The sequence below is a fragment of the Ambystoma mexicanum genome, chromosome 4p, assembly GCF_040938575.1.
Source record: "Ambystoma mexicanum isolate Mex_15411 chromosome 4p, UKY_AmexF1_1, whole genome shotgun sequence".
Lineage (NCBI taxonomy): Eukaryota > Metazoa > Chordata > Amphibia > Caudata > Ambystomatidae > Ambystoma > Ambystoma mexicanum.
In genome coordinates this window covers 830,677,310-830,690,013 of record NC_090927.1, presented here as the reverse complement: position 1 = coordinate 830,690,013, position 12,704 = coordinate 830,677,310, and the positions used below count along the sequence as shown (strand labels likewise).

Below are 12,704 nucleotides of genomic sequence, written 5' to 3'. Positions count from 1 at the left end.
GTCCTTAATATATACTTATTGTTAAAGATCCCTCCCCTCGACGTTAGCTGTGCACTTTCAGGTTCATCATAATTAGGATTTCTCTTAACCTCCCCCATGTGCTCTGCAGCGGGTGACCTCGGGCCAAATACATTAACTACAGTAGCCAATTTTTGTTGGATATTTGTCTGGTTACTCACCGGTTTAGCACAGATCCTGAGGACAGCATCCAAATTCTCGGTTATGACTTTGAGTTCAAAATTAAAAAAGCCATCAACTGTTTGTATGGGGACATACCGCTCAGGTGGTTCCCCCTACTTGTCATTCACCCCTGTTCCTTTGGGAGCTGTGTTACCAAACAAACAATCCAAATTTGGACTTGAAGAAAGGTTACCGAAGGGCATACATCATTTATGTGGGTAACTGCCCCAATAGAATTACGCTGCAGAGATCTACAGAGATTAAGTGTCTGCTTAGCTTACTGAAATCATGAGCTGTGTGTAATGCACATACAGAGTGTGGGCTATCATATATTTCAGATCCTATCAGAGTGATGCTTCTCACTTGGTAAATCTTTAAAGGTCTTCTGACCAGTGTATGTACAAACATAATTGCATGGCTAGAATTAATTCAAAACTATTAGCCAGTGTTAATAGCCCACACTATTGCATTTATCCTGAAATAATTGTGGAGGGAAGATGTGAGAAAAGCAATCGTTTCTCATTTGATAAATGCTCTTGATAAATCTAGAGTTTGTTAAACCTACTGTCTGAGCAAATCTTCTCATTTTAAATGTTGCATCATGTTATGAGTGGATGCGGCTCTCCAAGTAAAGGAAATTATTGCTGGTCTGAGACCTACTATTCTTCCTTTAGCAACATTTTGGTGAATATGAAGGCAAATCAACAGATTCATCTAAATGCCCTTATTGTTCCTCAGAAATTGAAATCCCTGTGCGTTTTACTTTGTTGTTCTTTTAGTGTAGGTCCTAAAACATTACTCCCCGGTTCAGATGTGAACATTAAGCAATGTTGTCCTGCCTACCCACCGTTATTAATGTCAGAAGATAGAGCAGTTGCCAATATGTTCTGACAACAGCACTACCTAATCTCTCAGATATATGAAGGTATCACCATAAATTAGCATGACTTTATATAGTACTTACTACTGATTATGACCTTAGTCTCGTGCTGAAAATGTAACCTACTGGCAACTACATCTTGTAACACCATTTCTACTGTAACTAGCGCCTAGATGCCTCAGGGTTTTTGTGCGCTGCTATAAATACATAAAATTAAAATAAATAAATGAACTTGCTTTGGAAAGATTTTTCATAGGGTCGAGCGTCGTGCAACGTCGAATCTTGGTCCTCGACGGCCTCCTCCTTTAATTTACATGCTGTGTCACAGGAGGAGATAGTCTTGGCGTTGCGAGAAAGAAAGGTGTAAGACACGGAAATTCTAGGCAAGAGGGGATGGATGGGAGGGCGATGGGGAAAATGCGGGAGGAACATCCAGTCGAAACCACTGTTAAGAACCTTGTTTTTCGACTGGATTGTGTCCTCCCACGTATTCCTCATCTTTGATAGACTCCCAAAGCAATTTGGTGGAGGGTGCTAAGAATTTACTTTATTTGTTAATATTATGCCAGACAACTTTTCCAAATTTGGCTTCCTCTCCTGAAAAAGAATCCACACAGTAGAATCTACTAAATGTATGCAGGGACATCCATGTAGCTGCTCTGCAAATGTCCCTCTCTGGTACACCTCTTTCTAGAGCTGATGAAGCAGCCACTCCTCTAGTGAAATGCACCCTCAGACCTTTGGGCGAATCCTTTGCCTGCTAACGAGTAACACTCAGTTATACACATAACAACCCATCTAGAGATGGTTTGTTTTGTGACAGCCAAGCCTAATCTTTGGCCAGCATAACCAATAAACAGCTGATAATCTTGGCGAATATTTGCAGTTCTTGTAATATAGAAACTTAGTACCCTTTTTGGGTCTAAGCGATGAAGTCTATCTTCCTCCTTAGATGGATGAGGAGGATAAAAAGATGGTAGTGCAATGCGTTGTGCCAAATGAAATTTGGGCACAACTTTTGGTAGGAAAGATGACTTAACCTTTAAAACTACCTTGTCCTTGGAAAAGTACGTGAAAGCTTGTTTGGATGATAGAGCCTGTAGCTCACCCTACGGGCAGAAGTGATGGCTACTAAAAAGGCAGTTTTTATGGTGAGCATCCTTAAAAGGCATGAATGGAAGGGCTCAAAGAGAGCTCCCATAACACCTTGGTACAAGGTTTAGATCTCACAATGGTACAATGAAGGGAGTAGGCGGAAACAAATGTGTTAAGCCTTTCAGAAATTGTGTCACAATCGGTACATTGAAGTATGATCCCTCATCCAGAGATCTTTTGAAAATTGACAGGACCGCTAAATAGCCCTTCACCATGGCTACTTGTAACCCAGAAGGAGTTAAGTGAAGTAAGAATGACAAAACCTGGGGTAGTTTACATGAGAAAGGATCTAGTTTATTTTCCCTGCAACAGCTCCGACATGTATTCCAACGGCAGCGGTACAGGGATTTAGTTTGGGTGAAGAATGAGAGCTTCCTCTTGCGAGAATAGATCCTCTCTTTGGGGAAGACGAATTGGAAGGCAGATGGCCATCTCTAGTAGGTCCTGGTACCACGTTCTCCTGGCCCAATCTGGAGCAATGAGGATCATGGTTTTCCCAAACTTCCTCAACCTCCGTATTACGTGAGGAATGCCGGGGACTGGCGGAAACGCGTCCAAAAAAGGAAATTCCCAGTCCACTATGAACGTGTCCCCTAGAGCTTCTCTTTGGGGAAATTCCCTGGAGCAGAACAGCTTGTGCTTCCGGTTGATACTGGTCGCAAACAGATCCACTTAAGGGGTTCCCCAAAGGGCAAAGATCTCTTGAAGCACTTCCTGAGCTAGCTCCCACGCGTGGGAATTCATGCATCCGCCGCTGTGTTCATATCTCCAGATAGATGAACTGCCAGAAGAGTTGTTCCTTCTCTCAGTGCCCAGAACCAGAGCTGCATTGCCTTTCTGCACAGGGGCAATGACCCTACGTCCCCTCTCTTTTTGAGATAATGCATGGCCACTGTGTTGTCCGTCATTATCAGGAGACTTTTCCCCGTATTAAGAGCAGAAAGGCCATCAGCGCTAGTCTGATTGCCCTGAGCTCTAAGGTTGATATGGAGACGGGACCAGTGTCCGCATATTGAAAGATCTCTCATGTGCGCTCCCCATCCTGAGAGAGAGGCACCTGTCACAACTGTCGTCTCCAGCCATGGTTGCCAAAAATGTTCCCCTCTCATCACATTCTGTCGGCTGGCCCACCACAGGAGGTCCCAGGGGGCCTTTGTCGGGGCCTGGAGAAGGTCCGTCATTCTGCCGGAGAATTGAGACCACGGGGATCTGAGAGCCCACTGAAGGGATCTCATTCTCAGATGGGCTTCTGGCACCAGAACGATGCAGGATGCCATGAGGCCGAGCAACCTTAGGAAGTCGTAGGCCAGAAGACGTTGGGCACTCTGAAATCTTTGGACAATCTGCAAAAGATGTTGCGCCCTTAACTCAGGTGGCAAAGCTTTTTCCGAGGCTGAATCCAGGACTGCTCCAATAAATTGAAGCTTCTGAGATGGTGTCAAATGGGACTTCTTGAAGTTCAGGGAGAAGCCCAGCTCGTGGAGTAGGTGGCAGGTGCGCTTGAGATGACTGACGCTGTCACCTGAGATGACTGACACTGTTCTGGAGAGAAAACACTGATCAACCAGTCGTCCAGGTAGGGGTAGATTTGAATCCCCTCCCTCCTTAGACTTGCTGCCACCACTGCCATAAGCTTGGTGAAAACCCTTGGGGCTCAGGTGAGCCCAAATGGCACAACTCGAAACTGATAATGAGAACCGCCAATCACGAACCTCAGGTACTTTCTGTGCTTCTGATGTATCGGCACATGAAAGTTAGCATCCTGAAGTTCCAATGACACCAACCAATCCTGAAGTCGAAGGGCCTGAAGGATCTGAGAAAAGGTACCATCTTGAACTTGTCCTTCTTGAGGAACTGGTTCAAGCATCTGAAGTACAAGATGGGTCGCACTCCTCCGTCCTTCGTCGGTATTAGAAAGTATGCAGAGTACCAACCTTGGTTCCTCTCTGCTAGAGGTACCAATAGGGTGAATATCTCCTGTTGGAGGAGTGGATCTGGAACCAAGGTTGATCTTGCTCTTGGGGGGGCAATCGGGAGGTCTTTTTAGGAATGGGCGGCAGTAACCACCTGCCACTATTTGTAGCACCCATGCATCCGAGGTTATGCTTTGCAAACTCCGGACATGGTAAGACAGTTTGCCCCTTACCACAGATTTGTGGGAGACGGAATAATTTTGCTGTTCCACCTGCAGCTGAGGGTAAATCAGCCGGTGTTGAACGGGGAGTCCTTCCTCCTCTACCTCTTCCATGATAGGGTCTTCTTTGACCTCTTTGTGAAAACTGACCTCTTCCTCTAGATATGGAGGAATAGAAACGAAAAGAACGATCCCTCCATCCCTGACCTGTAAACTGAGGCTGTCTTATTGCCGCCCTTAAAGATTTTGCTGCAGCTCTAGAAGCTTGCAGTTTTTCCAGACTAGATTGTAGGGATTGCCTCATGGCATCCTTGCCATCTTGTATCAGGCTTAAAAAGCATTCTCTCTCTTCTCCCTCTGGTATCAGCCACACCCCAAAGGGTATGTGTGTATTTTGCTAATACACTGGTAGCATTGGCAGATTTTAGTGCCATACTTCCTGCAATAAATACCATTTTACCTAAATAGTCAATCCTCCTATCTTCTTTATCTGCTGGAGCAGGAGGATAGGCTGCAGCTTTTGAAGAAGCTGTTGCTACTTGAACCACTAAGCTTTCAGGCGTTGGTTGCCTGTTCATAAACAGAGTGTCTATGGAAGCAGTCTTGTATTTCTTAGTTAATAACTGATGGAATCAAATCTGGCTTTAGCCAGTTCTATAATACCCTTACTCTCAAGGCTGCATGAAATGGCAATACAGCTTCTCTAACTGGCCCACTGTCTAGGATATCAGTGAGGTCATCAATCTCAAAGCAGCGGCAGGGCTGGACAATCCCAGATATTCAGCTACTTTACCAATTACTGCCCTGTAAGCAGGATCAGTATAACCAGCTATTTCAGCATTACCAAAATCTGTCTCTGGTGATGTTTCCTAGCTACTAGTTTCTTTTAATGTTTCCACAAAATTCTGCATCTTGGAAAAAGGGAGCTGATCCTCTTCATCATCTTCATAGTGGAACCCATCTGCCTAAAGATATCAGGTCTAGGAATGGGTTGGAAGAATTTGGAATCTTCAGGAATAGACTTTGCAGTCTTCAAGAGCAAAAAATGCTCAGACAAAGCTTAAGTCGCCGAAGGTTACGACGGCTTATTCGAAACTGTTGAAGAATGCGTTGACACTTTATGTTGCTTCGAAGGCTCCATATGTATTACATGCCTCGAAGGTTCAGGTGACAAACATAAATGTTTCAATTCCTTCAAGGAAGGCTTCGATGCCGTTTGTGAATGTTTCGTGGTAACAGGCACAGGCTTCTTCTTTTATGTCGAGGAAGATTGCTTCGACTTATGTTGAGGAACCTCTCTTTTCTGGCTCTTAGGCATGCGAGAAGGGGACACACAGGACTCCGTACTGGTCTTGATAGACGCCGACGGGTGGCCGCTTTTTTTGGAATCCTTTAAAGGAACACTCGGAGGAGCGCGTTTCTTAAAAATGTCTAACATTTTTAAACTGGTTTTCTAACTCCGCTGGAGTCGAGTTCTTTTTAGGAAAAGTAACACTTTCTGAAGACGACCAAGGAGACGATGACGAGGACCTGCGACGCCATTTCTTACCCTTTTCATGGGAAGAGGACGAGCGTCATGAACCGGACCTCGAACGTCTATGCTTTGGACGTTTCTTTCCAGGAGAGACATATCTTAAATCAGAGGAAGATTTCCTTTTCAAAAGGGTAAGGGCCGGGATTTGGGGGAGGGCTTACCTGCATCGAGTTTTCCCTTCCTTTCCCGCAAGGCCTTAACCGTCATTGATTGACATGAGCCAGTCGTCGACCTTGTGGCCCAATCCCAAGCACCACAGACAAACGCGGTGCGGGTCTGTGATCGACATCTTGGCCCCACAGTCTGAACACCGCTTGAAGACCATCTTCGGTGTGGAGGCCCTATCAAAGTGAAACACAATTTAATTGCTGAGGCGAGTAGCTCCAAAGCCCGCAGCAATGCTTAAAAAAAAAAGAACTCTGGTAACGGTCAGCGCACGTGCTACTATATACCAGAATTTACGTGAGAAGGGATGCTACGGAGACAGTCGAGGACCAAGATTCTGAGCTGCACGACACTCAACCCTATGAATAAAAATTCTGACGCAAGTTGCAAGCAGACATGAATATATCAAAGATGAGGAATGTGTGGGAAGACACAATCCATTCGAAGTGTTGTTTCACTACAATGGACAGGATATGACCCAGATTGGTGTAGTGGCAGAAGTGAAAAATAATTTAAGTGAGCAGAGACGCATGTGTAAACTATATGCTCCAGAAGCTTAGAGAGAAAAGGAAAACGTGAGATAGGTCAAAAGTTAGAGGGTAAGGGAGGATCAAGTGATGGTTTCTTTAGAAGAGGAAAAATTGAAGCATGTTTGAAAATGGAAGGAAAATTTGAGGTAAAGAGAAATTGAGGAGGGTGTTAAATAGGGAAGCAGAAAAGGATACACTATATGAATCAGAGTGGAAGGTACAGGATCAGAGGTGGCTGTTGTAGGATGTGTTGAATGTTTATTTCACCGAGGCAAGGTAGTCCTGGACTAAGGTGGTCTTGATTAGGGCCAATGTGCAGCCAGTAAAAATAGTTTTGCTGCAGTGTACATGACCCTACAGAAAAGAGGGATGCAAACCAGACAGATGTACAGTATGAAGCTATGCGGCCAGTCATTGGAAACTCTTGGATGTGAGTTTCTTCCATAGGGGCGAACCCAAGACCAATCAATTTGGAAGTGAACATTGCAAAACCGAGTCAGACACTGGCATGGGGCGGTGTGCGACTGGACTAAAGGAGTGAGCACTGGCCTTGCTCCATTAGTGTGGTATGTTTGTAGGCAGCAAACTGCCATGTATGAGGGTTGATCGTGTGAAAGATAGAGGTGTGAGCAGTTTAGTAGAGAAGCAAAAATGTGCCTCTTGGTTCCATCGTCCAAGTCTTGCTTAAAAATATTTGAATTGTCCCTAGCTGAACAGCTCTGGTTTAATTCAAGGGGTGCAGGGAGACCGACCCACACAAGGCTAGAGATGCCATCAGGATGAAGTCTCTGTGAATGGTATTGTCTTTAGTAGTACCATGCTGGGGTGTGATGAAAAGCAGGTTTTTGGAGATTTTCTGAAGCTGAAATGTTATTTATTTTCAATGGAGAGCCATCTGGGGAATGAGTTTCGAGTGTAGGTGAGAGAAAACAAACTCTAAAAGCTCTGTGTCATTTCTTATTGAGGCTTGGAACAGTTACTAAAGCCATATTACTAGACTGTGTCATCCTGGAAAGTATATAATGGAGGAATTTCCTCAAGGTCACTTCTGGGCCTCCATAGTGGAAGGCAAAATGAGCAATACATAGGGTTTTGAAGTCAATACTCTATTTGATCGGAAGCCGGAAAGCATTCATAGGGCTTGGTGATTTGTTTGTGTCTCTGAAGTCTCAGAAGGGTTCTCACAGCTGTGATCTGTTCGTATGTGGTTTATTTAACAAATAATCATGAGCACTAGGTATAGGCTGGTGGTGTTGTGTAGCTGTGAGAGTTCTAGAGGAATGAATGCCATTGTTCCGTGCATGAAAGTTAACCAAGGCATCATGCACCAGATCGTTTGGAATTGGAAGAAGCACCTTCGCAGTGACTTTGGCACGCTTTTCTAATGTGAGGGCATAGTCCATGGGATGTCCAAGATTTTTTCCTATTTCTTCGGAACAAGGAACTGATGGAGGGTTGGTGGTTGAAGTGCCACAATTCATTAATTCCATTTTGGATGGTTTGTGTTTCTGTCTGTGGGCATCAATATGTGTGGTACATGTGCTGAGAGGAGAGCTGGTTTGTTGGTAGAGGAGTTGTTTGTGACCGTTAACATGATTGGAGTATTGACTGCATAGTTGAAACACGTGAGGCCTGAGTTATTGATGAGTTCAAAGTGAGCAGGGTCATGCAGTGATCCAGATAAGATTTTGAATTGGGGGTATTTTACTCCCTATATTTAAACTTTGAGAGTAAATGTGATTTTGAGAGTGTAAAAATGATTTTTCTCTTTTGCAAGAGAGTAAAATGTATGTGACATGCAGCCGAAGTGTGGAAAAACTGTATCAACGATCTGCGATAATTAACAGCCACCAGCTGATAAGGCAACCTTTTTGTTATTAGGGATATTATTTAGTGCACTGCAGGAGTTGGTAAATTGCACCTAGTTGATAGTTCTCCTGTATTCACTTACTTTAATCCACAAACAGTTTTTAAGTGCAATTTATTAAATCAGCTACAATATTTGTTTACAACACATTTCAAACATAGTTTGGTGTTTTTTATATTTTTCTATTTGCCAACCTTATGCAGAAAGGCCGAACCTTCACTATTTCTATACCTCAATATGCAGAGATTTTCCAGTCTTTGTTTCCATCTACAGATCCTGATGAACATTAAAATCAAGGATGTCCTTCACTCCTTCACTCCTGGCGGCACCAGGAATATTTTGCAGCATACGTCCATCACAGCAAAGTCCTGATGTGCCCAAGAGCAGAACCATACGCTGCGGAGGAAAGGAGAACCTCACCGCTTGAGGAATGAAGACACATGAGCGCTGCGCAACCGCGCAGAACTGCGGGCAGGAAAGATCTGCACAAGCAGCGCAGTAACAATCATGACATACCCACCCTAGACCACCAGGTAATTAGAAGGGGAAGATCCCTTGGAGTTACTATGGTTAAACCAACAAACTTTGTCACTGAACTACATCAAAGCTAGCTTGGGCAAACGGTGAACCTGCACTGAAAACCTGTGCAGGGCTAAGAGCACTTTTTTATTACTATTATTATGGTATTCATTGAGCGCAGACATAGTTTTGGAAAGCAACAGTGTGTTTTGAAATCATGAAGACTTGCTTTACACATACAGACCCTGGGAAGGGGGGAAAGGCAGCAGATCTACTAGGGGCCATGTCCGACCAGAAGCTCGGGAGGCAGTTTTAACAGGAAAGGGAAGTTGTGTGTATTCGGGTGAGGTCAGAGGTGGAGGTAGACCAAGAGGCCAGCAGGACGACGAAGCAGCGGTTCACAGAGGCGTTTGTTGAGGTGAGATGAGAGGTGAGGTGTTTGTTAAAAGTGAAGTGTTCTGCAGAGTGTGTGCGTGTAAGGGTGCGGCATGTGCTGAAGAGAGGTCTATATATACGGAGTGACTGTGCAGCGATTGCTACTGAGTAAAAGGAGGGCAGCTGTTTAGTTTAGTGGGAGGGGGCGAGTAGTAGTGGTGAGAGGATTAGCAGTTGTAGAATGGCAGTTGTAGTAGTGTGGGAGGAGTGTTAGTAGAAAGGGGAAGAATAAGGAGTAAAGAGAAAGGTAACACCAACAAGTGGAGGTGGGAGACAGGAGGAGTGAAACATCAGAGCGAAAGAAGACCAGTAGGGAGGAGCGAAGGGAGAAGGACCTGGTAGAGTAGAAGGGAAAGGTGTGATTGGTACAGACAATTCCTACAAGCAACTGCAGGCACTTTTCCCATTCGAGAAACTAACCTGTGGCAAGAGTAGGGACAGTTGGGAAATCCCTGAGGGAGTCAGTGAGCCTGCACTTAGGGAAACCATTGCTATTATAAGTCCAAGAGCCTAGACAGTAGGGGTTACCAGTCAATAAAACTAACCATAGGTTAAGGACGACTGGGCTAGGGTGGGCATCCTCCGGCAGACGAGAGAGAGAGGGATGGCCGTAGTCCCTACAAATAATACAATAAAGACCCTTGAACTGCCCCCAGGTTATAGAGTGATTTCTGACTACAGTGCCATTTTCTGTGAAATTTCTGGGCTATCTGTGACAATTAGAACAATTAGAAGATCTTGCATTAGATGAGAATAAGGCAAAGTACTAAAGGGGATGACTACCTGACCATGGAACTGCTTGGCGACTTAAAATTATCTTATGTAATGTGATAGACTGTATTGCATCCAATATATTGTGTTAATGCTTTTCAATGGTCTATTTGGTATAACAAATAAATATGATTGAGTGAATAAATATACATAATCGCTGGAACAAGGAGGACATACAAATGAACTACTTGTGACCTGAATTTGCATGAACAAAAGGACAGAAAATGTTAGGTGCAACAATTTGACATTCTACTACTAATTGGTCAATTGATGGGTTTGGCATTGCATGTTATTTTTGTCTAAGTTAAAACTTGCATGTGATTTCAGGTCTCTTTCTTACCTCATAAGGAAGTTTATCAAAATATCCGTTATTTGGCCATTCTTTCAAGGATGCATTTCCAAATCGTCTGCTGAGGCTGTCCACTCCAATACCATCATTTTCATCAAAGTCATCCTCATCCAAGTCATTCATATCAATAACTGTGGTCTTATATGAAAGCATGGGTCGCTCTTTCACGCCATGCAGCTCGACTGCATCCAGCTCAGTGTAGTATTCCAGAAGGGAACTGTTGATTTCCAGCCGAATGAGGTTAGTTGGGAAACTAATTTCTTTGATACAAGGTGTAAATTGGCGAGCCTGTGGGGAACTCATCTTTGTTGGTTGTCCTGACCACATAGTTTCCCACCTACAAAATATGAAATCAACAATCCAGTCAACCAAGCTTATTTCTGGTAGATGCGATTTCGCTTTGACAGATTAATAAAGAACCAATAAACATACTCAAGACCACAACCACAGGCTTATTTCCCTAAGACATTTACCAGGAATATGCGTGAAGAATTAAAAGGCACCCACATTTGTCAAGATAATGTGCAGCGTCAACCATGTCAATTTCCATCAACAGTTATATGTGCAGCTACGTACGTAAGCTTGCTGTGATTACTTACCAATACTCTTCATCACACAGTCTTACCTTTCCTCTTAACAGTCCAGTTTAAATGAAGGACTGTCAGGAGGAAGATGGGCAGTGATATAATATGAACAGGTCGTATGACTGACTTTGACAAAGTATGCTTAGGAAAATGACTCAGTGTGACACCCCTAAATATAGTGCATTGCTCAGCAATGTTGTATACAGAAACATGCTGAAATAAAACAGGAGAAGATTTTGCGTAACACTCTAGCAAGGTCATGGAAAAAAACAGGACATCTTTTTCATGTCAGAAAATCACCTGGACATTGCAAGTCTATCTCAATCAGATCACCACACTACATGGCATTGTCGTCCAAACACTGTTGCAACAAAGAAAAATCGCACCTCCAAGGTCACAATATCGCGCCTTGACACACTTGTGTATAGGCGCGTTATAAATGCCATATCATATCACAATTAGGGCTAAATAAAATGTGTTTCACAGTAAAACTATTACAGAATTTCACTAGTTTCAATAATGTGTCCATCATGAGGACACCTATCCAGAATGAACTAATTTAACTGCCAGATGAGTAAAATAACCAAACACAAACCATTGCATACCACATTCTAATCATATTTACAGTTGCTGTACGCATGTGCACTGACAAAAATGAATATTAATATGAAAGTAAGGGTCTGTTGCACCACAGGAAAGGTGGGGGGGTGGTGATTTTCCCTGCTCTTCTACACGGGAAGACCCCTACCCCAAAGAAGTGATGAAAATCGAACACAAGTGAATGGAATCAGGTTAAAACCCAAAAAAGCAGACTCAAAGCATATAATCTCTCCATAGGTTACCATGCATTGTGGTGGCATGGAATGAGGAGTCTGACCAAACGGTGGCATGGTGGTTGTTATAGACTTTTATTAATAGCATAAAGAAACCTATCTATCCCAAACTAGAGGTGGTTTCCCTACCTCAAATAAACTAAAGCTCAGGTAGTCAGGAAGTCCCTGTAGTGCAAATTAAATGTTCACTGCCCTAGTCCAAACTCCTATTATATCCCTACAATTTAAACACAAATCCTAATCTAAGAAAAATAGTTATTTCTAAAAAGCCCATGCGAATGACTCGCTTCTCCTGTGTATGAGCCTCTGAAGGTGCAGATTTCTCAAGCTAAGCAAATGTTCCCAAAAATATAACCATAATTTCTCAAGGGCATTTCATGCATTTAATTTCTGTCGAAAAATAAAAGATATTTTATACTTGCATGAAACATGTAGGAGAATCAAGAATGAAGAATATATGATCAATGGAAATATAAAAATATATACATTGTAGTCATTCAAAAAATGTCTAAATATTCTTTACAATTCCTAATATAATATATAACGGTGAAAATTATACATTCGTGCTTATAATTCTAAAACGATAACATCTTAAATCCCTTAAATGGCTGCCGATAGGACAACAAAGTCAACTCAAAACACTTTAAAAGCTATTGGACTATCAGATCCATCTACCTATCAAAACGCCTACCAGACTATCAAACATCTCATCAGCTTTAAAGTTCCCAAAGAGAAATGGTCACCCTCTCTAGTTTTTCTACATGAATT

At 43.1% G+C, this 12,704-nt stretch overlaps 1 protein-coding gene across 3 annotated transcripts in view; it reads right to left on the bottom strand.

Annotated features, from left to right (window-relative positions):
* FBXL4 (F-box and leucine rich repeat protein 4) overlaps window positions 1-12,704 on the bottom strand; it is a 597,180-nt gene that overhangs the window by 393,852 nt on the left and 190,624 nt on the right. For all 3 annotated transcript variants that reach the window (XM_069606409.1, XM_069606408.1, XM_069606410.1), the window contains one exon: window positions 10,511-10,856. In XM_069606409.1, the coding sequence (XP_069462510.1) occupies window positions 10,511-10,856 (346 nt within the window). The remainder of the gene's footprint in view (window positions 1-10,510; window positions 10,857-12,704) is intronic.